Raw genomic sequence first — 26306 nt, 5'->3', positions numbered from 1 at the left:
AACTATTTGCTACTTACACTACTTTGTGTAAAGCAAATAATCAGACAGCCAAACATCTTAAGAACTAAACTGTGAAACTAACATCGTGTGTGTGTTTGTGTGCAACACTGAGATAGAAAAATGTGAATAGAAATTAAAAGCTCTTTACAAGAAATCCTAATGGTTTAAATAACAGTAATGTTACAGTCAAACATGGAGAAAGCAAGCTATGGACTCAGTAGTAAAGATAGTAAGGGTGGGATTCAGTGGCCCAGCAGAGGTGTCTCATGCCATTCGGAAGGCACCTGAAACATCATTGTGTGACTGGCAGATATTCTGCAGATAATGGAAGGCCTGAACTGTTCTGAAGTGATACCTTCTGGCTAAGTGGAATACCTTACCATACCCAAAATAGAAGTAGGCATCTATGCTTATGCATCATAATTTCAGAAAAAAATGAATAAGTTAATTGGTATAAACCATAAAATTAGAGATTTGGGGAAAATACAGATGGCTAGGAGAGTAACAAGAAGAAATAAGAAGAGCATTGGTATTAAACACCGACAACCAGGTGGCAATAGCAGAACCATTTACAGCACGACTCTGCAGCTTTTACATTCCTGTGATGTAGCTGAAGAGGAACAGGCTGATATGTCTGTATTGCAAAAGAACAAGAATTCATTCTCCAGCAGACACGTCAGCAAGATGATGAGTCAGGCCACAGACTGAAGAGTGACAAGCTGGGCTTCCTGCCAGTGGACTGCCTCTTTCTTGTTTGTGGCATGGCAGGAGACAAGGCTACCTTATTGGCTTGTCAGGCAGGCATACAGAGTGCATTTCTGTCTGGCTTCCTTCAAAAAAATTAAACAATGCACTGTTGTAAAGCCTTTACATTCTGCTGTTGTAGCTTGTCTTTGGGGAGCTATTCCACCAAGTGTCTTTCAAACAGCTTTGGAAATGTTTCTGTCCTTATTTCCTCACTTGATGCCACATGATGCTCAGCAAATTCTTTACCCAGAGTTTTCAAACTCACATGTGATACTCAGTCACATGTGCTTTTGATGTTCTGGATACCTGCCTTGAGGTCCCGGAGAGCATTTTGTAGAAACTGATCAGTGCTGAAATCAATGGGAACTTGCCCGAACAAGAAGGGTTCTAGTACTACATCCTCTGAAATATTAAGCTTTAGGTTCATATTGCATAATCAAAATGAGCGCCTATACTTCATCTAAAATCCACATGCTTTTATTCATCATTTGAAAATTAAACCACCCGATTATGCTGTGAGGGCTTTGTGAAAAGCAGATGTTTGTTAACCACTTGTACTCAAGCGGTGAGCACCACTGAACACACACATGAAGAAACTTGTCCGCCTGGAAGCATTCAGAAAAAGAGAGTAGATCAAAGAGGGCTGAAGCCTGCACATCATACAGGTGTTCATTTAGCAAGCGTTGTCCTTCTTGTGCACTATAGAAACACGGAGCCTTATGTGTCTGTCAGTTTGTGACATCTGCTGTGAAACTAATTGATTACCCCAGGGCAATAAATATGACTAATAGGTGTGATCTAGATGCCGCTGGCTTAGTTTGGCTATTACCTTATTTGAGCAGCTGGCTTTGCTGCACTGACATTATAGATTTAGTAAGTCACACCTTAATTAGTTTGCTTATATATCTTGTACTTTCCATGTTCTGAGCATTGTGCTATCACAGCAAAACATTCACTAGATAGATTGGCAGTTGCTTTTCTTTTCCCCTAAAATAAAATGGAGATTATAAATTCCATTATGGTGTTATTTTTCCTCTTAACTGTGTGCAGTCTCAGATTTTCTTGAGCATCCCTGTTGCTGTTTTAATTGCTACCTAACTCTGTGTTAAAATTCAGTAGCATCAATGTTTGTTACTGATAATGCTGGCAAAGAATTTTACTTAAGGTTTCTTCTTTGCCCTTTTCCTGCCATTACAATGATCTTGGATATAATTACTTTGATATTTTACTTTAATACTGATAACTCTGTTCATTAAAAAAATTACTTGTTCATAGACCAGTTGTTCCAGTCCAAACTAAGAAAAGTTTGGATAATCTTTCATTGCAGTATTACTGGCCTGGTACTTTATTTCACAAAGGTAATGCTTCAGGAGTAGAAGCCAGTTTCAAGATTTACATCTTTCTTTTTCTTTCTACCTGAAATTATGGGACATCCATTGGGCTGTCACACATTTAATTCTCTCATGAAGATCTGTTTGGACAAACTTGCTTTGCAGAAATCCAAACCTGCCAGAGTTTGCTGTTGGGCAGAGTTTGTATGTTTTGGAAGACCAGGGAATACATGAGAACTATCTTGTTAAAGCCTGTCCTTTCAAATCACCACACTTTTTCCTTGTGCTAATTTGCAAGGATCTATAGACAGTTGTTGAAAATCACACTACTTTATTGCTTGTAAAATTCTGTGGCACACTGGATATGCTCAATGTATTCTGCTGCCAGTTTTGTCCATGCTTACTGACAGCAAGCTTAAGCTTGATTTGTTTGGCTTGCAGTTGTTTTGACATTCTTGCAAGCATGAACTGATGTGCTTTCTTCAGTAATACTGTACAGCTCAGATCCTGTCCTTCCTTTATAACAACGTGTGAACTATATTAACGGTCTGAGGTCTGATGCCAGCCCTGTTAATTGTTTCACTGATAAGGCATTTCAGTAGGAAGAGATAGGGCTGGATGCTTCTGAGGGCAAAAGATAAACAAGGAGAATGTATGTACAGTGCTAGTCTTCCAGCTGCCTCAGCTGGAGGGGAGGCAGTCTAGCAGACTAGAGTTGAGATTAGTTGCACCAGGTCTAGTTAGAAGCCAGTAACTAGTAGTGTGTCCCAGAGGTCAGTACTGGAGTGGATGAGACACCAGGGGGCTGTACTGCCATCTGTATGGACCTGGGCGGGGTGGTGAAATGGGCTGACAGAAACCTCATGAAATTCAACAAGAAATGCAAAATCCTGAATGTGGAGAGGAACAAATCCATGCACCAGAACATGATGGGGGCTCACTCTGAAGTGAGAAGCTGGACATGATTCAGCAGTGTATGCAGTCCAGAAGGCTATATCCTGGGCTGCATTAAAAAGAGGGGTGGCCAGTAGGGAGAGGGAGGTGATTGTCTCCCTACACTCAGCTCTTGTGAGGCCCCATCTGGAGTACTGCATCCAGGCCTGGAGCCCCCAGTACAGGAAGGACATGGAGCTCTTGGAGCAGGTCCAGAGGAGGACCACTAAGATGATCAGAGGGCTGGAGCACCTCTGCTGTGAGGAAACATGGAGGGAACTGGGATTGCTTAGCTTAGAGAAGAGAAGGCTCTGGGGAGACCTCATTGTGGCCTTTCAGTTCTTAAAGGGAGCATAACAACAGGAAGGGGAACGAGTGTTTACAAGGGTGGATAGTGATAGGACAAAGGGGAATGGTTTTAAACTGAGACAGGGGAGGTTTAGGTTAGATATTAGGAAGAAGTTTTCTCACTCAGAGGGTGGTGATGCACTGGAACAGGTTGCCCAAGGAGGCTGTGGATGCCCCATCCCTGGGGGCATTCAAGGCCAGGCTGGATGTGGCTCTGGGCAGCCTGGTCTGGTGGTTGGTGGCCCCACCCACAGCAGGGGGGTTGAAACTGGATGATCATTGTGATCCTTTTTAACCCAGGCCATTCTATGGCCTGTGAAGCAGCTTGGAAGTAAAAGGATTAAAGTGTCCTCATGGATACCAAGTTGCACGTGAGTTAACAGTGGGGCCTTGCTACAAGGCTAACAACATTCTGGAGGAAGTTAGGAAAAGTACTGCTAGCAAGCTGAGGGATGTGACCATTCCCCTCTAGTCAGCACTGGTGAGACCACACCTGTAGCGCTGGATCAAGTTCTGGGATCTCAAGTACAAGAGACACGAACATACTGGCAATAGTCTAATAAGAGCCAAAAATGATCAGAGGGCAGGTACACAAAGGCTAAGAGAGACTGGACTATTCAGCCTGGAGAAGAGAAAGCTCAGGGGGTTATATCCATGTGTATGTGCTGTGCGGGTGCCGGAGCACTGGCAGCACTGGCACAGGCTGCCCAGAGGCTGTGGGGTCTCCTCCCTGCAGCTCTCCAGAACCGCCTGGCTGTGGGCCTGGGCACCCTGCTCTGGGTGGTGCTGCTGGAGCAGGGGCTGGGACACGGGGACACAGAGGGCCCTGCCTGCCTCAGCCAGACTGTGAGACTGAAGAGACACTACAGCACGCTGGAGATCCATTCAAACCATTATTTTTGTAACGGAGAGAAAAATATTATTTTGTTATCTTCAGATACTTGTACTGCATTCCCATTTTCTTAGGCCTCTGTCAATTTATTTCTTCCAGTCACAGCCCCTGTGGCAGGCCATTGGCAACAGTACTGGAAAAGAGTAACAATTAAGGTGCTAAATTTTTTAGTTACTCCAAGGACTTCTGTGACACACCACCTTGTGGAACTGCAGAGCTGTTTAGAACCACTCCACTCTCCTAATCACAGTCGAACTACAGACAGCATTGGTGAGCTGTTGCCTCAGACCAGCCTGGCTCGTCTCAAGCCCCTGAGACTGCAGTCCTGAACTGAGGTGAAAATGAGTGCATCTGGTGGGGTTTAGCCCAGTGAGCTCATTCAGAGGGACCCGGACAGGCTGGATCGATGGGCTGAAGTCAACTGTATGAGCTTCAACAAGACCAAGAGCTAAGTTCTGTGCTTTGGTCAAAACAAGCCCATGCATCACCATACCTTGAGTGCTATGTTCAGTTTTGGGCCCCTCTCTACAAGAAAGAGATTGAGGTCCTGGAGCATGTCCAGAGAAGGGCAATGAAGCTATGAGGGGACTGGAGCACAAATCTTATGAAGAGCGATTGAGGGAATTGGGATTTTTCAGTCTGGAGAAGATGAGGCTCGGGGAAGACCTTATTGCTCACTACAGTGATCTGAAGGGAGGATGTGGTGAGGTGGGGGTCAGCCTCTTCTCCCAGCTAACAGTGATAGGATGAGAGGGAATGGCCTGAAATTGTGCCAGGGGAGATTGAGGTTGGGTATCAGGAAAAAGTCCTTCTCCGAAAAAGTGCTGAGTCACCCTCTCTGGAGGTGACCTGTAGGTGTGGCATTGAAGGAGAGGGGTAGCAGGCATGGTGGTCATGGGCTGATGGTTGGACTAGATGATCTTAGTGGTCTTTTCCAACTGTAATGAGACTCTGATTCTATGATTCAGGTGGCCTTGCTCCTGGCCCAGAAGGTGTTTTTTTGCCTCCCATGGTGCCAGCGGCACTGTGAGGACGGCAAGGCATTTCACCAGCAGCAGTTTAATCAGTACACGCTGACCAGCACCGGCAGCACGAGCAGCGTCAGCGAGGGCAGCATCACCCGGCTGCAGCCTGGCAAACGCGGCGACCCCTCGCCTCGGGAACACAATACAAAGTACGGCCGGTTTCAAGCCTTTCTTCGAGCCTTGTGGGGCATACAGGGGTCTCCCAAGGCGGGCAGAAGGGAGCGGAGCCGGGCCCAAGCAACGGGAGCAAGAGCCGCCTGGCAGGGCACGGCGGTCCCTCTCAGCCCGCTCCCTCCCCTCGCTGCTGCCGGTAGCTCTCGGCCGCGGCCTGCGCGCGGGGAGCCGGGCCGGCAGGAGGCGTCCTGCGGGGCGGGCTGGAGGAGGGCCGGGGCGGGAGCGCCGGCTGTCCCGGAAACAGCACCGACCGGCGGCACAGCGGCGGCGGCTGCCGCGGTGGGAAGTCGCCTGGAGACGTGCGCTGCCGCCGGCGGGCTGGAGCGGCGCGAGGCGGCGCAGAGCGGCGGTCGGTATGGAAGCAGTACCCCGCGAGGAGAAACCCAACCCGCTGCAGGATGCCAACCTCTGCTCCCGGCTCTTCTTCTGGTGAGCGCCGGGCACGCGGCCGACCCGGGGTGATGCTGAGTCCCGGCCACGCGGCGCGGGGAGGGACAGATCCGCCGCGAGGCTCGGGGCGGTAGGGCGGCCCGGGCAGACCCCACGCGCAGGTGGCTCCGGCGGGAGCGACCGAGGAGGAGCGAGGTCATCCGAGGTGAACGCGGAGGGCGGTGGTGCCGCTCGGGGTGAGCCGCCTGGCGGCTGCGGCCCCGGGGCCTCCCGCGAGCACCGCCGCCCGCACACGTCGGGCGCGGCCCCGCTGCCGCACGTGGGGCGCCGCGGGGCCGGCGGGCAGCGCGCTCCGGCCTCTCCTTGTTCCCCGGCTCCGCGCCGCCGCGCCCGTCGCTTAACGGGCCGCGGGCCGGCATCTCGCGCCGCTCTCTTTCGTGGCGCGGGGTTTTCCTTCCGCCAGGTTGCCTCTGAAACTGCGCGGTGTGCGGAGTTCGCTCTCGAAGGGGCTGCTGGCTGAAGGTCAGGTGTGGCGGAGCGAAGATGAGGTGCCGCCGGGTCGCTAGGAACTGGTCGGGGTCGGATGGCCCCTGCGGCAAAGGCGGTGCTCGTGTTAACGGAGACCACGTGTAATAGAACGGCGAGGAGTTACTTCCCCAGTTTTATTGCTTTGAAAGGCGTTAGGAAAGGACACGCAAGGTGAAATGGAAGGGCACCAACTCGTCTGTCAGGGCAGATTCGTTTAGAAGAGAGCAGGCAGCTTTCTGAGCCCAGAGCTCAGTGTAGGAGAGGAGAGTGAGAGCATAGCACTTAGTTCTGCAACACAAATAATGCTCTGGGATCCTGAAAGCCATGCTGAGCAGGTGCAGGAATCTGTTTTGGAAGGTAGGGGGATTTTACTAGTCCTGACTAAATAGTGAGAATACGGGGGCAGACTTGTGTAAGGTCTTAACACCAGGAATGCCCACGTTGGATGCAGCAGTGCTAAGTAGCCTGGATGCAAAGGGATTTGGGGAAAAAAAACTGAACAAATGGGAGAAATTGCCTCATATGCTGCTTGTCAGGCCTCCAGACTACTTTGCAGCAATGGCTTTAGCCTTTCAAAGCCTTTTCTCTTGCACGTGCTGCATGTGATTGTAAAAAACAAACAAACAAACAAAAAATTAAAAAACCACCACCCAGGGTTCCACTTTCCTACAAGTTTGTATGGTTTTACATAAAATCAAGAAGTATTTAAACACCCTTTAGCTATAAATGAACTCTAACGGTCACCTTAAGAAACATTCTTCTATCCTACAGATGCATACAGTATCTAACAACCTGCCCTGCGAGCACTGCTGAGGCACTGCTTTGTTTTAACCACTGCTGCTTCATGCTGGATGCTCTGCGATGCTTCCTGCTGGAGAACTGGAAAAGTGGTGCTGGAGGAGGCAGTCCTGGGAGCTGCTGTCATATGGTTGCAGGAGTGTTCCTGCTCTGCTCTCTAAGTCCCAGGTGTTGTCAGTGAGGATAGAAGGTAGGGCACAGCAGGTAGCTGTGTCCTTTTTTTTTTTTTTTTTTTTCTTCCTTTTTTCTTTTTTGTTCCCCATATTTTTTGCTCCTAAAATGCATTTTTGCCATTGCAAGAAACCACCCTCCTCTTTTGTTGCCAGTAGTGCAAAAGAAAAGCTAAAATTATTCTGCCTTGCGGAAACAAGATCAAACTCACAGGGAAAGAAAAGAAGTCATGTTTTCACTGAATTATAAAACTAGGGTAATGAGTGTGTAGGCTGAAGACATTCTTCTCCCATTGTTCAAAGCTTGTCTTCTTGCTCTTGGGGTTGTGACTTTGACAAGTATGAGCTTGATGAACATTAAACTCTCCAGCAGTACATTCATGGGAAAGAGGAGCATCTGGATTGTGTGCGAATGTTGTTATTTTATGGTACATCCCTTCTGTAACGCTAGTCTGGATGTTACATGAATGAACTATTTATGGCAAGATTATGAAGATGAAAGTGGTTGCAAAATACTCCGATTTTCCATAGCTCTCACTGAATTATCTATGTTACTGTAGAGTTATCAAAGCCCAAATTGTTGTTTACATGTTGCGGTTACTGCTTTATCTACTGACCTTCAGAGTTGCAAGTTTCCATGCTTACCAAACTTCTTGTCTGTCTGATAGTTACACCGCTCAGCACTCAGCTGTATTTCCGATGTACTTCATTTGTGAGATTTGTTTTGTTACTGGCTCAGCTTGCTGGTGGGATTGAGGGCTTTGAAGGATTGACAGGAAGATTTGCTTTCTTGGAGGGACCTGAAAGACAATTTCATTCAGTGTTTTTGATGTTCAAACATCTCTTCTGCCTGGAAAGTGTTTTGAGTTTAAAATGCTTTAGACTTCATGCTTTATGAAGTTGAGACTGGTGCATTTCACATCTTTTTTTTTCTTTCTGCTGGGGAGGGTTCAGTACTACTAGACTAATAACTGTACAGTAAGGATATTTATAACTGTTGTTCTGTCTTGAAGATTGCATGCTCATTAAGTAGCAGTTGGTATGCTGTTGTTAACATATAGCATTTGCTCTCTTGAATAATCAAAGATATTCTAACCATACAGTGTTTGGATTTTTAAGCACTCTTCGGCTCAGGCACTGAATCCACTCCTGTGGTAAGTTATAAAACAAGTCATGACGAAATTTTTACAGTGGGATAAATTTTGAGCCATTAAGAACATGAGAAAGAGAGCAAGCTGTAACACCCTGAAAAAGGAATCCAGTGTTTTTGTTCAGAGAAATGAAAGAAAGTGCTGTTAAATATAACGTATTTATAATTTATTTTTAATAATAATATTAAAATATATTAATAACAATAATTCTGTTCCAGCCTCGCAGTGACAGAACTGAAAACTTGCTCCAAGGTATCTAAGCAGTTACGATTCTAAGCTGTAAACAGCTTTTGTAATTACGTTTTGGTGTCTACAGCACTGCTGTTGGCTTACTAAGAGTGCGCTCTAGGGAAAATGACAAAATGACTGAGACTTCTTGACTGATCTGAGTGTAATGGGAGAACAATAAAAAACATCTTTGCCCTTGGATTGAAGCACAAACAGAATGCAGTAAGCACAGACATGAAGGCACCAGGTATTTTGGCGGAGGCTGTAGAGTGTGTAGCTGTTTGCATCTGACCAAATACAGTTGTGCCATAAGCCTCTCTTGAATCAGTGAAATGCACACTTAAATTCTTCCTCCCTGCCCCAGAGCTTAGAATCAGAAGGGCCACCAACTGCTTCAGCTGGGCCTTGAGTCAGCCTGGATGCCACCTTCATTTTGGTCCTGTGACATGGCACGTCCTGCCTTGCACGGGAAGAAGTCAGACAAGGAATTCACTGCCTTTCTAGAAAGGTCCAACAATGCCACTGTTACAACTAATGTTTGTTCCTTATGGTGGCCATTGAAGAGGTTTGCTTTGAGGTTTTTAAGTTTACTTCAGGCAGCAAATGAAAATAGCAAATAGGATCAGGTTTTCAGGTTTGGCCTTATGCTTTGTGTAATACTTGGTGAATTCCCACTCAGAATGTCCCAAATTAAGATTTTTGAGGTTTTTCACTTTGTAAGGATCTGAGAGCTATCTCAGATAGCTAATTTTTAGTTCATTCATTGATTAGTTGGTACAAGGTGGCTTTTTTATTAGGACTGTTTAGATACTATGGGAAACTTGAAGCAAATATGTAAGCATTTTCAATGTGGATAAACAGAAAATGAATTTTCAGTAGTCAAATCAGGCTTACTTCTCTGTTTTTTTCTCCCAGTTGAAGGAAGGCTGAGGGCCATGAATCATAGAATGGCCTGGGTTGAAAAGGACCACAATGATCATCCAGTTTCAACCCCCTGCTATGAGCAGGGTTGCCAACCACCAGACCAGGCTGCCCAGAGCCACATCCAGCCTGGTCCTGAATGCCTCCAGGGATGGGGCATCCACAGCCTCCTTGGGCAACCTGTTCCAGTGCGTCACCACCCTCTGTGTGGAAAACCTTCCTCTTAATATCTAACCATAGATATAGCCATATACATCTTTTATAACATCTTTTGTAATCGTAGCCATACATACATCTTTTTATAATAGTAATTTTTTTGTTTGTTCATTTGCGAGACATTAAGTACCTGTAGTCACGTTTGAATCAGCCTCTTGACCAAAAGTTTTTCTCCTTTTGTTGCAAGATAGCTGTACTATATGGAAGAAAATACTGCTTGAAAATCATAGCTTATGTATAAATCATATCAGCTATGATAAGGGCGTAGATACTATAGGAGTGTTGGCATTTGCTGTCTACAGTAACTATCTGTGTTTAGATATGCAATTAAAGGAACCACTTGACAAAACACTGAAGCTGTTTGAAATGTCCTAGCCATGCTCAGTCATTTCTAAGAGGAAGTGTCCTTCCTGTGATCCATGCAAAATTTAGGAGTATATTGTACTGTTGAGTATTTTTGTTGGTTGTTGGTTTGGATTTTTTTTTCATGTAGTTCTAGAACAGGCCTTAAAAGTGGAGGACACAAATAATAAAATATGATTTCTGGGAGTGGAGAGTCAGAAGGAGTGATCACCTATGTGTTTATTTTCTTCCTGTATCCCTATCCAACCACTTGTAACAGCAGTGTAAGCTCACAGGTCACTTAATTCTTCCTCTTGCCATTGGGTGTGGAAAGAGTAGATAATAAAGAAATTGGTAACAGAAGGTTTCTTTGGAAACTGAAATGAGTCGCCATTAATTTCAACTGTAAACTTTCTGAATAACTTTGGCTTCAGGATTTGATCCATGGTGTGTTTTGTTGTTTGTTTTTTTTGTTGTGTTGTTTCTTATGGCTGCTTTTTTGTGTTAAACATGTAGGTGAGCTATAACAATTTTTAGATGCATTTTGCAACAGTGAAGAAACTGCCTGCTCCAACTGTTTGAGCAGTTAACTCATCTGAGATTAGGAATTTCCTTTGATGACTGGTTCTTTTCTGCTCAATTGAAGAACTCTCTTCCTTTTCCTCTGTGTAACTACTTACTACTTAGGCCCTACTTCAATAGATAGCTTCTACTAAAATTTCTTGTCGTAAGACATAATCTTGAGACCTTTGCATCAAATATTTGGCATTACAAATATTCTTGTCCTGTGGATGTCAGATTTGGAAAGTAGTCATTGGAATGCCATAGTTAAAGGTAGTGCCACCCCCTGTTCCCTGGTTTCTGACTTTACAAAAGATGTCTGCTGCAGCATGACAGCGCACCTTTTTCCCCTTTTTTCACTTCCTTTTGTCTGTCTGTGCTTCTTGCCATCTGAAATATTTGGAAGTGTATTACAGTAGTCTGTTGAAAACGTTGGTTGAAAAGCACCTAAAGAAGTACCAGAATTTAATATGTTTAATCATTGTGGATGACTGCCTTGGTGAAGGGAAGTGAGAGAGAGCAGCTGGCTGAGGGGAATGAGTGAGCATGTGAAATAGTGATAGCTTAGGAAAAGAAATCACACGGTGACCACAATGAGTTGGAGTGGTGTTTATACCTTGTCTGTACATCCCATGCCAACAGTGCTCTTCTGGACTAAAAGCGGGATGTAGCACTGCTGGATATGTACTGCTGGTGTAGAGCTCAGAGTTGTGTCACGAAGCCATGCTGGGGCAATCCCAGATATGTCTGCAGACTGGGACAAGAACTCCTTGAGAACAGCCCTGTGGAGAAGGACTTGGGGGTCCTGGCAGGTGAAAAGATGGACATGAGCCAGCAGTGTGTGCTTGCAGCCGGAAAGGCCAATGGACTGCATCAAAAGAGGGGTGGCCAGCAGGAAGAGGAAGGTGATTGTTTCCCCTCTGCTCTGCCCTTGTGAGACTCCATGTGGAGTGCTGTGTCCCAGCCTGGGGCCCCCAGCACAAGAATGATGAGGAGCTGTTGGAGAGGGTCCAGAGGAGAGCCACAAAGATGATCAGGGGGCTGGAGCACCTCTCTTATGAAGAAAGGTTGAGGGAGCTGTGCTTGTTCAGCTTGGAGAAGGCTCCAGGGAGACTTTATTGCAGCCTCCCAGTACTTTAAGGGGGCTTAAGGAGGAGTACCAACGTACATGGGTAGGTAGTGATAGAACAAAGGGAATGGCTTTAAACTAAAAGAAGAGATATTTAGATTGCACATTGGGATGAAATTCTTTATTCAGAGGGTGAGGCACTGGCAGAGGCTGTCCAGAGAAGCTGTGGGTGCCCCATCCCCGGAGGTGCTCAAGGCCAAGTTGAATGAGGCCCTGGGCAGCCTGAGCTGCTGGTGGGTGGCAGTCCTGCCCAAGGCATGGGATTGGCCTGGATGATCTCGAAGGTCCCTCCCAACCGAAGCCATCCTGTTGATTCTGTGAAGTTGGTTAAAGAACAGTACAAAAAAAGAGCACGTAGATACCTGGTGTAAGCTGTGGAGGATAAGCACTGTGGATTTGCTATCAAAAGGTCCCATGAGGAAACCTAATTTGTTTTACGGAAAATCAGCTTCAAATTGGGTGACTAAAGAGCAAGAAATGCATGTTCCTTTGCAGCTTAGTGATTGGAGTAGTGCTTTCAAGCTGCTCAGGAGGTGAAATCCTAGATTCTTGTGTTGTGGAAGAATTTGAGTAAACAATGACTCTCCTGTGCAACTTTGGAAAAATAACTGGACATAGAGTATAAACAGTGATGCTTGTAATGTAATGTACAAGTAGGCTTAGGAAGAATGGTGAAAATGTAGCTTGTAAACCACTTCCCTAAGGTATTAGCTGATGAAAACATACAGGATGTGGCTTTTAGTGGGCACTGTAAAATTACGCCATAGTTAAACTTATTCTTGTTTTGCTTTCTTATTTGTAATTAGAATTGTTTAATCAGAAAAGTAGTCCATTTAGTCTAGTCTTTTGACTTAGTGATGAAGTAAGATCTTTTGGGAAACTGGTGATGATCAAACTTTACGCTTGTCCATTGAAAGGTGTCTTAAGATTTTAGTGATAGACGATTGTGTAGTTTCTGGGGTGAAGCACTGGAACAGGCTGCCCAAGGAGGCTGTGGATGCCCCATCCCTGGAGGCATTCAAGGCCAGGCTGGATGTGGCTCTGGGCAGCCTGGTCTGGTGGTTGGCAACCCTGCACATAGCAGGGGGGGTTGAAACTGGATGATCATTGTGGTCCTTTTCAACCCAGGCCATCCTACAGTTCTGTGATGTAGAAGCTGAGGGTGACAGACAGCAGTGCCCTTAGCCTCTGGGGTACAGCTGGTAGACCCAGCATGATGTTAGTCACAGTACCCATTGACAGCCCCAGTGAGGAGAGGGGATGGACCAGCCCCAGGGCATTTGCAAGCAGAACACCATACAGATCCAGAGTACAGCAAGTCCCCTTCCTGGGCTGATGAACTGGATAAGCTAGGCCTGTGTGCCATATTTCCTCCTTGACTGAAGGGGAGATCTTCTGGGACACTAGCAAACCTAATTTAACAGCTTTCTCATTTAGGAAATTGTATGTGGTGTATCAGAGTAGCATGACTATTCTGGTTACATAACAGCCTTGCCTGTTGGATAGGAATCCCTGATTCTCTCACACACTATTTTGATGAGAAAGCTTCAGACCTTCCCTTGAAGTCTTGCTTCTCTTATACTGATAAGAAAACCTTTTCTTAATATTTTTTTCTGCAGACCCAGTGGAATCTCTCCAAAATACTAGGTAATTAAGTACGGCAAGTAAAAATTGCACTTTGCTGAACAACCAAGTAAACTGTGGCTAGTTGGCTGTGTTGTAATGTTACAGGGCGTGTAATGTCAGGGCCAGGAGTAGGAAAATGCAGGAAGTGAGTGTTTATGTTATGGTCTTTGTCAGTTCAGAAATGAATCATTTTATATTTTTATCAGTGCCCAAGGCACTGCTGTAGAGGAGGGACATTTTTTGGGTTCAGAGCAGTGAGTTACTGCTTTGCAGTTGGGTATCTGTTGGGATTGCATCAGGTTTACAAGTGATTTTTTTTTTTTTTTTTTTTAATTTTTCTTTTTAAATCTTTGTTCCTGGTGACATCAATATTCTGGCAATAACAAGGGCTAATTCTGGGCTTCTCTCCAGGCTGATGTCTTTGATCAGCTGATGGTCTTGATAGAGCAGAAGCATTCCCTGCAGTACAGAGGGTACTCAGGATTCTTCCAAACATTCCCGTGTTTATGTGTAGTTTATGCTAGCAAAAAAAATGGGACTGTGTGAGAAGGATTGAACTTTCTGTGTTTTCCTGAAAGCACAACCTGACCATGATACTTACACTAAAGGAGGTAGGGAAGATTACCTGTAGTCTATCCTGCTCTGTTAGAAAAGAGACCTTTGGCCAGTTTGTTGGTACGCTGCAGACTGTGCTGCAAGAGGAGGAACACCTGGTACTGACCACAGGAGCCGACTGAAGGCTGCAGATGCTTCCCATGGCTGTGCTGGAGCCAAGAGAGCCTCTTTCATCCAGCAGGCAGAAATTGGTGGATGGACCTTGAGATTATTTGCCCCGTGTTTGCTTTATACCCATAGTCAGTAGCAAGAGCTCAGTGTTGAACCGCAGATTCAGGTGATTTGATGGAGATGTTTGTGTCAAACTGTGCAGAAGCTCTTCTCATGGCAGGAGCAAAGGATCTTTGAGAACCATAGAATAAGTTTAAGTTGGAAAGGACCTTTAAAGGTTAACTAGTCCAACCACACAGCATTGAACAGAAACACCTACGGCTAGATCAGGTTGCTCAGAGGCTCATCCAGCCTAACCTTGAATGTCTCCAGGAACCTGCTAAAGAGTCTGTCTTCTTCTTTCTTAAAGCCCTCCTTCAAGATACTGAAGGGCCCCTCTCGGGTCTTCCTGGAGCCTTCTATTCTCCAGGCTGAACAACCTCAGCTCTCTCAGCCTGTCCTCGTAGGGGTGATGTTCCATCCCTTGGATCATTTTTATGGCCCTTCTCTGGATGCACTACCACAGGTCCATGTCTCTCCTGTACTGAGGACTCCACATCTGGACGCAGAGCTTCAGGTGGGGTCTCACCAGTGCAGAGTAGATGGACAGGATCACCTCCCTCGCCCTGATGACCATGCTTCTTTTGATGCAGCCCAGAGAATCTTGGTTCTTTAGAGAAGCGGTGGCAGTGATTTGGGTCCTGATGGTGTGTTGGCTGTACAGTTGATGTGTTTTTTTATTTCTAATTGTACGTTTAACATGGATGTGGAGAACTTAACATCTCATATACGATACAGATCTTCAGTACTCCCTCCAAGACTTCAGAACAGGCTGTTGAGCGTAAGAGATGCTGCTTTAAGGATAGAGAGTTAATCTTTGAATGAATCGGGCAAATATTGTGCGCTGACATGCTAAGTAGTGAAAGAAAAGCGTAAATCCCATTTGTCACATACAGTTCTACCACGGAGCCTGTGAAAAGGCTGTTGGGACAGTTCTGCCTTGAAGAAACTCTGTGCCCCCTCTTCCAGCATTCAACTCGTCTTGCCACCCTCTCTGAAACTAACCAGCCAACTTCTCATATGCCAGTGTATACAAAGTTAAACTGGAGCGTGCCTGAGCAAGAAATGCAACTCGTTGATGAGTGTCCATAACCACTATTGCGGTTGTGAGTAATAACTGTCCTGATTGTAAACCAGGATTGTAAACCAACTTGATTGCAGTCTTGAATTCTCATCTGCATGCCTTCAGGAAAAGAATACTCTTCATCTAGTGCACCAGGTGTTCTAGAAAACGCTGTGTTGAAGTCAGGGAATAATTAGGCTGAAGAAACTGAACAGCATGTATGAGCTTTCACAGGCAGTTGACAAAAGACAAGTATCTTGTCAGGAGTTAATAAAAAACAAACAAACAAAAACCAACTGTTTTTCCAAAATGGGTCCATCTCTGACCTCTTTGTTCTGTTCGTGACGGCCGACCTAGAAAATTCTTCTAGGGAACAAGCATGAGAGCTGAAGTTCACACTCTACCACAAAACCAAATATTAGGGATTAAAGGATATAAAGTGGCAAAATGCATTTTTTACAGCCTCCCCATTGCTTCTAAAGTGTGTGTCTTTCATAGGTATCATTCTCTTTTACTCTACTTCAAGAATGATGTTGTTGTTGTTGTGCTTTCTCATGCTTTTGCCTGCTTTGTGAGATGCAACTGAAACTATTTAGGTCTCCTTCACCTGTTTTTCAAGATTGAAGAAGTTTCTGTGTGCATAAAAGCTAGTCTTACTACAGTACTGTTTGATTGGAAAAAAAAATCATAGAATCAGAGACTAGAATCTCAAAGTGTATCGGACCCGTAAGAATCAGTTACCTTTTCTTACAAAATGACAGCAGCACTGTAACAATCTCTTTCATAAAATACTCACAGAATCACAGAATCACCCGGGTTGGAAGGGACCCCAAGGATCATGTAGTTCCAACCCCCCTGCCTAGCAGGGCCACCAAACATACACATTCAGATCAGGTTGCCCAGGACCCCGTCCAACCTGGCCTTAAACACGTCCAAGGACGGGGCATCCACAACCTCCCTGGGCAGCCCGTTCCAGGGCCTAACCACTCTCCTAGTAAAGAACTTCCCCCTAACATCCAACCTAAATCTTCCCTCCTTCAACTTAAAACCATTTCCCCTAGTCCTGCTGTTATCAGCCCTTTTGAAGAGTTTACTCCCCTCCTGGGTGTGAGCTTTTAAAAATTTTAGTACTTGAGAAAATTGATCTATTAGAAAATGTTTTCCTATTTTTGAGTCTACTCGTTTCTTAGTATCCTTTCTAATGTGGCATTGTGCTTTGTGTTTCTACTTCCACCTGTGTCCTAGTAATAAAAAATAATTTATCCATTTTTACATTTGTGTGGTTGTCTATAAATTACTGACATTTAATATTTGTAAATGTGGAATTTGAACATTTACTTTTTCTCCCATATAAATGAACACCTATGCAAATTACAAAAGTGTTTTTTAAAAATATACAGTAGGGTTTTATGCACAGTTCTGTCAATATTATAATAATTGGTTTAAGCTCTGTTTTTCCATAAATATTTAAAGGAATGCTAGTTTTCCATAAGTATAAGTACGCACTGAAAAAACTGCCTTGAGTCTGAAAATTGCATTGGCTATCTTGGATGCCTGGAGCTAAGGTTCTGAGGGGCATAAACAACTTTAGGTTGTTCTAAAGTGAAGATGACTTACTTCTTCAGGGTTTGTGAAGATAAATTCTATAAAATATGTGGATGTTGAGTGATGCTTAAGAGGAGGAGGAAGGACGGGGCTAAAAGAAAGAAGTAACAATTAAATTAATTATTAAATTAATTATTCTTTTGGTCTGCTGATCTGTTTACTAATCATTGGTATTTAAATAGGTGGCTGAATCCATTATTTATTATTGGCCACAAACGGAAACTTGAAGAAGATGATATGTACAAAGTACTGCCAGAAGATTCCTCGAAGAAGCTTGGGGAGGACTTACAGTGGTAAGGAGTAAAATCGTTGTTCTATTTCATTGTTTTTCTGCTGATGAATGTGAGGTTTTATTCATGTTCTAAAATTTGAAGAGGTTGTTGTGAAGTTTAACAAGGTCTATTGTAAACAATTCTGGATAGCTAAGAGTAGCATTTACACATTTTACTATGGAGACATTTTCATTTCTTCTCATTATACGTAGTGAGGGTATGTTAGAGTATTACTATTATGCCATTTAAAATTTGTCTGGCACTCTGCAGAATACTTTGGTGAAGAAGACTTTTCATCAGCTGTTATTGTGGTAATCCTTAATAAATTAATGCAGGTCTTTTGGTCTTACTGCTGTAAGACTATGAATAACTATGAAAACTGTTAAAACTGTTAAAACTTCTCTTTATAAAAGTGAGGAAAAATATTTTTGTTGTGTTTCTGGAGAACAGTGATAGCTGTATATGCTTCACATGTGTTTATAAAGAGAATTTTTCTTTTTTCTTCTAATAGTGATGTCTCTCCCTATCATAGAATTACCAAGGTTGGAAAAGACCTCCAAGATCATCCAGTCCAACCATGCACCTATCACCAACATTTCCTACAAAACCATGTCCCTCAATAGAGCATCTAAACGTTTCTTGGACTCAGGAGGTTCACTTGTCCAAGGTTGCTCTGAAATTAAGGCCGTCTCTTTATTTCTATGTAAACTACAACAAATACAAAGAGCACAATAACACTGTTTTGTAGAGCAAATTCTCAGCTACATTACACCATTTTTCAGTAGTCACCATTGTTATCTATGCATTTTTGCCAGCAATGAACAAGACTCTACATGCTACACTCTTAAAAAATGTGCACCAGCGGAGATGACCCACTGTTTCAGAGCTGCTCTGACAGCATAATTGCTAGGAAAATATTGCCCAAGCAGTCCGTCTTTTATCAGACTGAACAGATAAAAGTCAGAAGGTGCCAGATCCAGATTATACAGTGGTTGCTGTGGGACAGTCAGTCCAGCCAGTATTGGCAATGTGCTCAAGTCTTCAGATTGGAATGACACCTGGTGTTACTGTGTTGCAGGATAAAGCTTGTCTTCTTCTCTGATCTGACTCTAGAAGTTTGAGCCTTAGCTTAGTCAGTGTTGTGATTTAGTGGTCAGAAATGATGGTTTTTCTAGGTTCCAGAAAATCCAGAGAAGAATTACTCCTTTCCTATCCCAAAGCATGACACATCACATTACCCACTGAGGACTGTGGCTTGACCTTTTTCTTTGGTGGGGAATTCATATGTGTCCACTCAACGACTGCCATTTTGACTGGGGCTTGTAGGGGTGACACTGTGTCTCATCCCCAGTAATGATGTGATCCAGGAAACTGTCACCCTCAGCCTTGTATGAATTCAGTAGGGCCTGACAAACTTGCGTGCGCTTTTCTTTCTGTTCCTGTGTGAACATTCACGGAACTCACCTGACACAAACTTTGCACTATTCCAGCATTGCTACCAGAATTTCTAACACACTGAAGCCAGTATTCAGCTCCATTTACAGTTCCCTGGTCATCATCCACCAGTTTGTGTGAATGTCACACATTTCATTTCCTGGTGGGACAGCTGTGCATGGCCATCCGGAACATACCTCATCTTTTAAGCTGCTTTTGCCACTGCTGAAGCACACCACCCACTGCTTGGTCTTCACATGTGTTTGATGAATGTTTCAGTAAGTGTCAGTGAATGTCCATGGGTGTTTCCACATGGAGTCATTCAGTGACTTCCCTTTGCTTCTATGCACATCTGTGTCAGATACCATTTTGAAAGGCTGCCCCTCTGCTGCTCTCTGTCGCATGGCAACAACATGGGGTGGTGTATTAGTGGGAAGGTTCAGCTTCTACTGCCCTACCAGCAGGCATTACTTTTGGAGCAGCCCTCAGAAATTGTCTTGAACCTTTCAATAGAGAAAGGTTTTGTATTCATATAATTTTGTTAAATAGAGAAGAGGTCTGTCCCAGTGAAAGGTGATCTCTGAATTAATAAACTGTGGCCTTGTCTTTATGCTGGAGGATGTAAAGCAAATCAACATTCCTAATAGCTTAGTTAGGGCAAGAGGCTCCTTAAGGAGTGAAAGGAATCCAGAAACTGAAGGTTATGGCTTTTATTACCCTGCCATGGCTGAGGAAGGTGAAGAATGAGAGGCAGTGGTAAGCTGGGTTGTGATCTTTGCCAAAGTCCAAGGATGTGTCTTGAAGCTGTTCAGGGAGTGCACTGTAGAGGAAGATGAATGCTTTCCAATGATTCTTACAGTAAAAGCGCACACTTTCCGTGAGTCAGGAAATGGTAGAAAATACAGCATGCCAAATAAAAAAAGGTTCTTTTTATTCCCTAGTGGACTTGGCTCAGAAGCAAAGAATATAATTCATAAATAGCCACTGAAGGTAGAGCTTCTTCTCTTTGGCCAGCAAAAAGAATCTGTCTAGTTTCAGTTCTGATTCTGGAGTATCTATTTAGACAATAACTATAATTCTTTTAATAAAAAAAGAAGGTAAAATGAAGAAGTTATGTTTTCCTATCCGTACTGTATGCTTCAAACTTGTGTGCCGTGTTACAAAATAATAAAATTGGCTTTCATGAGTTAGACTAATTTCAGCCCTCAAACAAGCGAAGTCAGAGGGCCTGGCAAAAAATATTTAGCCTCCAGAAGCAAGGGGGACGTCTTGTCTGACACGTGTATTTTAAATGTCTCCTTAAGTTCCAGTTAATTTCATGTTTGCGTTTAACTGGACAACATCGTTCTTGGTATTACCACCTTTGATTTTAATCTGAGCAGATTGTATCTTGCTTGTGGGTAGAAACGTGGTTAACACAAAGGTCATTGCTACTCAGCTGGTGAAATCCTTCAGAGAGACGTGAGGAGTGCGAAGTGACTGAACTGCTGCTAATGCTTTAAAAAGGCAGATGGTGCCATATCTGTTTGTTTTCATGAAATCATAGGGCAGAGACAAGTGAGGGGCAGATATGAGAGAAGGTCTGATTATAGGAGAATAATCTTGTAATGCTAAGCACAGTATGTAGATGAGAAAACATTACTACCTGTTATCTTCTTAATTTCTTAATGAATGAAGAGTATAAAGGTGATCGTGGCAATCCTGCTGCAAGTCTGAAACTGTTTTACTCCAGGGAATTGCCTTATTGTTTTACTTCTGTCTGCAGCATATTTGTTTTTTGTTTGTCAGGTACTGGGATAAAGAGGTGCAAAAAGCAAAAAAAAGAGGAAAAACACCCCATTTAACTAAAGCAATTATTCTTTGTTACTGGAAATCCTATTTAGTTCTTGGAATTTTCACAATGATTGAGGTAAGTGATATAAAATGTGATGCAGTGTATTTCTTAGCTAGCAGTGATGTGGAATTTGACCTTTGAGGTTGTGTAATACTTAGATGATTTTATGCTGAGTTGTTCAGAGAATCCATACAATCCATGCTGTTCATATGCTCTCTCAGAAAAATAAGACAGAGATGCAGCCCCTTTGAGACTGAAAAACTGAGCTATGGCTGCAGAGTTATGGACTTGGAATAGAGAATGATTCCAGTGCAATACTTCTGAGACATTACAAACTATCTGACTTGCTTTATAGGGCTTAGCTTTATTCTGTGTATCTGAGGGAGATGCCCCACAGAAGTTGTGTTTTTTTTTCCTGATATATGTAAATGGTTGTAAAGGACACACTAAGTTATCCTTGAATATGCAAGTGTAATATATATTCATGTAACTTCTATAACCTCAAAGCTCTTACTGGTAAGTGACAGAGTTCTTTTTAAAAATCTAGCTAAATTTTAATGGGGGTTAAATTATTTTGGAGTACGTTTTTATAAGAATTGGCTTGATGTTTTAGAGAATGAAAAAATAATGTAGGGTATAATTTGTGGCAGTAACTTAGCTTTTTTTGCTTGGACACTGAGATGGGGAGCTTGGTATGATATGAAATTGTTGATGCTTTTTTTCTTTTTCTTTTAGGAAACCCTCAAAATAGTTCAGCCAGTATTTTTGGGAAAAATTATTAGTTATTTTGAAAACTACGATGCCTCAGATGAGGTGGCTTTGAACATTGCATATTGCTACGCAGCTGCTCTGTCTGTGTGCACACTGATTCTAGCTATAATGCACCACTTATACTTCTATCATGTACAGCGGGCTGGCATGAAGCTCAGAGTGGCTATGTGTCATATGATTTATCGGAAGGTAAGCAAAAGTTATGAGTAATATTTGGTGTTCAGTTGCTATTTCATGTGATGTATGGGGTTAAAAATACAGCTCTTTGTTACGCTCTTGCAATGCCACTGAAGTTACTCATTTGTAGAAATGTATTGCACTCTAATAATATACATCATCTCTTAAATGAATCTTTTGCTCTTCCTTGAGTAACACGATGTCTGAATGACCCCTTCAGTCCTCATAGTGAAGGACTTAAAGCTTAGGATGAGCTGCTGGTGTTCACCTGCTGCTGGTGGAAGGGCTTGTTGCTGGAGCAGCAGGAGGTGGTCAGCATCCAGCAGAAGGGCAGAGCTGCTGGTGGATGCTGGGCCCTACCTGCTTCCTGCCTGCAGTCTCTCAGCCCTCCAGTTTCTTCCCCAGGAAGAACTTTGTGTTTGAATGTCACCATGAGCCTCCGCACCCCCGTGCCCGGGAGTTGCTTCACTGTGTGATCTTACCCCCCTGCTGTGATTAATGGCCTGACTCATTTCTGTTTTCTTCCGCAGTGCTTTAGGGACAGTGAATTGCCTGCTTTGCAGGTCAGGGGGATTTCCGGCTGAGAGCATGGGGTTAGTTCAGTGAGATGTGGAGATAGTGCAGTATTGCTGCTGCCCCCTCCAGGCCGCAGGGCCGCTATGAGATGGAAGGTGAATCAGGAGGAGCTGGGGATATCACGTTATGAGATGAGGTTTAGTAACATCAAGTGTGAAATGCTGGCCTTGGGGTGTTCCAGGGAGCAAGTGAGCCAGTTCTGAATGTCTGCTTCCCTCTTCTGGAGGTGCTGAGTGCCTGAGCCACTGAGTCTTTCTCCGCTTCCAAGCTGGTAAAGAAGAGAAAATGCCCTGCACGTCTCACTTTAGCAACCTGCCTGTGGCAGACCTCAGCAAAGAAGTTTGAGTGAAGGATCAGGAGTGCAAATCTTACTTAAAATATAAATAAAACCATGTAACTTTAGCCATAAGTGCCACCCACTACACTTACAATGCTGTGATAGATTATGTGAGGTTTTTAGGGAAAGCAGTAGAAGTGAGGAGAGCAAAAATTCTAAGTGGAGATTCTTTTTCATGTGCGTATTTATTCTTCTCCCTCTTCTGATACCTTGGAAATTGTCCTCTGGGAACTCAATTCTAACAGGGCACAGTGCTTTCTTGTACATAAGCACATCTCTAAGGTATTAATTTACTCAACTGATTATCATAACAGTTTGAAATTCATGAAATATGTATATAGTGATGTTGTTGTTGCAATGCTGATATTAGCTTAGAAGCCTAGAAGCTTGGCAAAAAAGTGTTTATAACGTGCATCCTTATTTCTAGAGATGTGATTAAATGCAAAATTAATCTCCCCTCATCTCATAAATGTTTACTCCTGAGGGTGAAGGCTGAGGTCGCAGTAGAACATTGATAAACCCTGCTAATCAGTTGTCTCCATTATCTGAGGCTTATAGATAGGTCATACTTCCTCTTTATTCCCATAGATGCTTTTGAAAGAATCTGGATGCTGATTTACCTGCAGTTTTGCAGTGATCATTAAGTGCCATAGTAAATAGGACCTTGGATGTGCAAGGATGAGTGGGTTGAGTGGGAGAGCATCCTTAGTACAGAACTTCAGATGGCAATCAAACTTCTTATATTTTGTACCTTTTCTGTTTCTGGGAAAGTTAAAATCTCATCTTATTTGCAAAAAGCCTGTATTCAAGCTCTGAGGTGTTTTGTGATCAGTAAGAAGCACTAGTGATGCACAGGAAAAGAAAAATCTGTCTCGTACCTCAACTTCATGCTTGAAAACCAAAGACTACTTATGGAAGGCTTGGAGGGGAGGAAGACTTTAATCATATAAATTCTTGAAGGTTCAAAATTAAACACTGAAGTGGTTTAACCTGTGAAGTTGTTGAGACAGGAAGCAGACAGAAAGGTGTCAGGAGTTATTTGACTGAATAGTTGTAGTATTCTTCTCTGTAGTCACTTCTTATACCTTCTCTGTGCCCTTGAATTAACAGTTTGGGGCACGGAGAGATTAAAACACTAAGATTGGAGGACAGAAGTCAAGGAATGGTAAAAATACTGAAATTTGGTCTGTACAATTACATCTGAAAAAGAGCAGAGTGTAAACTGAGCTAGTAAGTGTAGAAATGGCCAACTGTGTTCTGGGCTGCATTAAAAAAGGGGTGGCCAGCAGGGAGAGGGAGGTGGATGTCCCCCTCTACTCAGCTCTTGTGAGGCCCCATCTGGAGTACTGCATCCAGGCCTGGGGAACCCAGTACAGGAAGGACATGGAGCTCTTGGAGCGGGTCCAGAGGAGGGCCACTAAGATGATCAGAGGGTTGGAGCACCTCTTCTATGGGGAAAGGTTAAGGGAACTGAGCTTGTTTAGCTTGGAGAAGGCTGCCGGGAGACCTCATTGTGGCCTTCCAGTAGTTAAAGGGAGCATAACAACAGGAGGGGGAACGACTGTTTACAAGGGTGGATAGTGATAGGACAAAGGGGAATGGTTTTAAACTGAGACAGGGGAGGTTTAGGTTAGATATTAGGAGGAAGTTTTTCACACAGAGGGTGGTGACACACTGGAACAGGTTGCCCAAGGAGGCTGTGGATGCCCCATCCCTGGAGGCATTCAAGGCCAGGCTGGATGTGGCTCTGGGCAGCCTGGTCTGGTAGTTGGTGACCCTGCACATAGCAGGGGGGTTGAAACTGGATGAGCATTGTGGTCCTTTTCAACCCAGGCCATTCTATGATTCTGTGATATAACTAGAAACTGTTTTCTTTGAGAAAGGATTTGTGCTGCGAAATAGATCTGTATGGAAAAGTAATAGAATATCCTTGAGCTGAAAATAGAGAATTGGCAAATGTAAAGCCAAATGTAAATTCAATGTACAGTTGCTTTTTAGAAATTGTTAGCTTTAATTATTTTTTTAGTTGTATTTCTTACCTTGAGAGTGAATTTGGAAGCACTATGATCAAAGCAATATTTAAAGCCATAGATGGTGGAAAGGGAAAGTAGATGTGCGCTAAGTAGAAATGCTCAGTGTTTTTGGGGAGTGAACTATTCCTGTTACAGGAAAATGTGTATCACGTTTTGTTTGTTGTTTTATTTGTGCAGCAAAACTGTTTCTTTTTAGCAAGTATAGAAGGAAGCAGAGTCTGTTATCTGCATCTTAGATCTATCTCAGTTTGGATCTCAATGGTAATACTCAGACTGCAGGTTTATAGATAAGATATTTTTGGGGATATTGTTGTAATCACATTCTGTTTTCTACCGATTAATCTATATCAGCCTGCAAAACTATTTGGTATTTACTGCTGTTGTTTTTCATGGCATGTGCTTCTTTTAATGTAATCTAGAAATTTTAGCATTTAACAGGTGTTGTCACCAATGGAAATGTTTACACTTTGTAGAGGGATACTAACTTTGATTTTCAAAGACAGAAGATGGGGTTTGCATTGTTATTAAGGAGTGATAGTATAAAAAGAATGACTTCATTGATTGCATACTGCCAGGAATCTCACAACAAAATTATTTTGATTGTCCAAACATTGCCCTGATTTTAATTTGATCTTCAGGTAGAGTTTTCTATTTTAAGTTTGTAAAGTTGCTTGTAATATGGGTGGGAGAGAAATGTAAATGAAAAGTTAAAAGCTTTTCTGTTTAGCTTTAGTAATTGCTATGTTGGTATTTTCCCATTTCAGAGAAAGTGAAGATAGTGTTTTTTTATGGCACTTGTGTTCTTGCAGTCTTTTCCCTACACTGCTTGTTTTTTCAATAGGCTCACCTTCAGGTTTGGAGTGTTAACCAGCATATTGTCTAACGTTTTAGAATTGTGCCCAGATACTCTCAGGCAAAAGCTTTTGTTCCAGCGTTGTGTATGTGTATTGTGTCTTCTAACTACATGCATTCTGTGCTGTATAAGCTGTGACAAACTGGGACTGCTTTCAATTTTTTTAGGCACTTCGTCTCAGTAATGTAGCTATGGCAAAAACTACCACTGGACAAATAGTAAATCTTCTCTCAAATGATGTGAACAAATTTGATCAGGTAAGAACTATTACAGATCTTTCTGGTGATATGTATTTCTTATGAACATTTCTTCTAGTTGTTTCTTAAATATCACATGGAAAGAAATATTCATAGAGTCATAGAATCGTAGAGTATCCTGAGCTGGAAAGAACCAATAGATATCATTGAACCCAACTCCTGAAAACATTTTTTATTCTCATAAAGCATTCTTTTTGTCTATTTCATACTTTCCTGCTGTTTTCCTAAGCTCAGATGAATGTTGGCACAAGAAAGTCAATGTGGGGATTTATTTGCTTTCTAAAGCTTAGGCACCTCAGTGTAGACTGCTGTGTTCAGGTCTCTGAATCTGGTGCAGAATTGCACCAGGTCTTCTGACTGAATGCCTCAGTACCACTGCAGACAGAGGTGCTTTCTCAATTACATATTATTAGGATTTAATATTTTAGCTAGGACTGAAAGCTGATTTTTGTTTCTTGTCTCTTTGCCTAGGTAACAATTTTCTTGCACTTCTTGTGGGCTGGACCAATTCAAGCTGTAGCAGTAACAGTACTTCTCTGGATGGAAATAGGCCCATCGTGTCTTGCAGGAATGGCAGTACTGATTATTCTTCTGCCTGTACAAACCTGCATTGGGAGGCTTTTTTCTTCTTTAAGGTAAGGTCGCATACATCAGGTTGTAGGTATTTTCTGACCCGAGTTTGAAAATGTGCATACTTCCTTGTCTAAGGGCTGGATGGAGTTAGAGTACTGGGATGAGAACAGCTTCCATTTGGTGAGG

General features: G+C 43.3%; 1 protein-coding gene across 2 annotated transcripts in view; it reads left to right on the top strand.

Moving 5' to 3' along the window:
- Nucleotides 1–5742: 5742 nt before the first annotated feature.
- Nucleotides 5743–26306, top strand: part of ABCC4 (ATP binding cassette subfamily C member 4) — a 152919-nt gene continuing 132355 nt past the window's right edge. For both annotated transcript variants that reach the window (XM_042867260.1, XM_042867259.1), the window contains exons 1-6: nt 5743–5879; nt 17186–17296; nt 20498–20618; nt 21279–21503; nt 25458–25547; nt 26019–26182. In XM_042867260.1, coding sequence (XP_042723194.1) covers nt 5806–5879; nt 17186–17296; nt 20498–20618; nt 21279–21503; nt 25458–25547; nt 26019–26182 — 785 coding nt within the window. In that variant the 5' untranslated portion in view covers nt 5743–5805. The remainder of the gene's footprint in view (nt 5880–17185; nt 17297–20497; nt 20619–21278; nt 21504–25457; nt 25548–26018; nt 26183–26306) is intronic.

Source organism: Lagopus leucura, unplaced genomic scaffold (genome assembly GCF_019238085.1).
Source record: "Lagopus leucura isolate 7727_CA_CO unplaced genomic scaffold, USGS_WTPT01 Super-Scaffold_100001, whole genome shotgun sequence".
Classification (NCBI taxonomy): Eukaryota; Metazoa; Chordata; class Aves; order Galliformes; family Phasianidae; genus Lagopus; species Lagopus leucura.
This window is presented reverse-complemented; position numbering and strand designations above follow the sequence as displayed.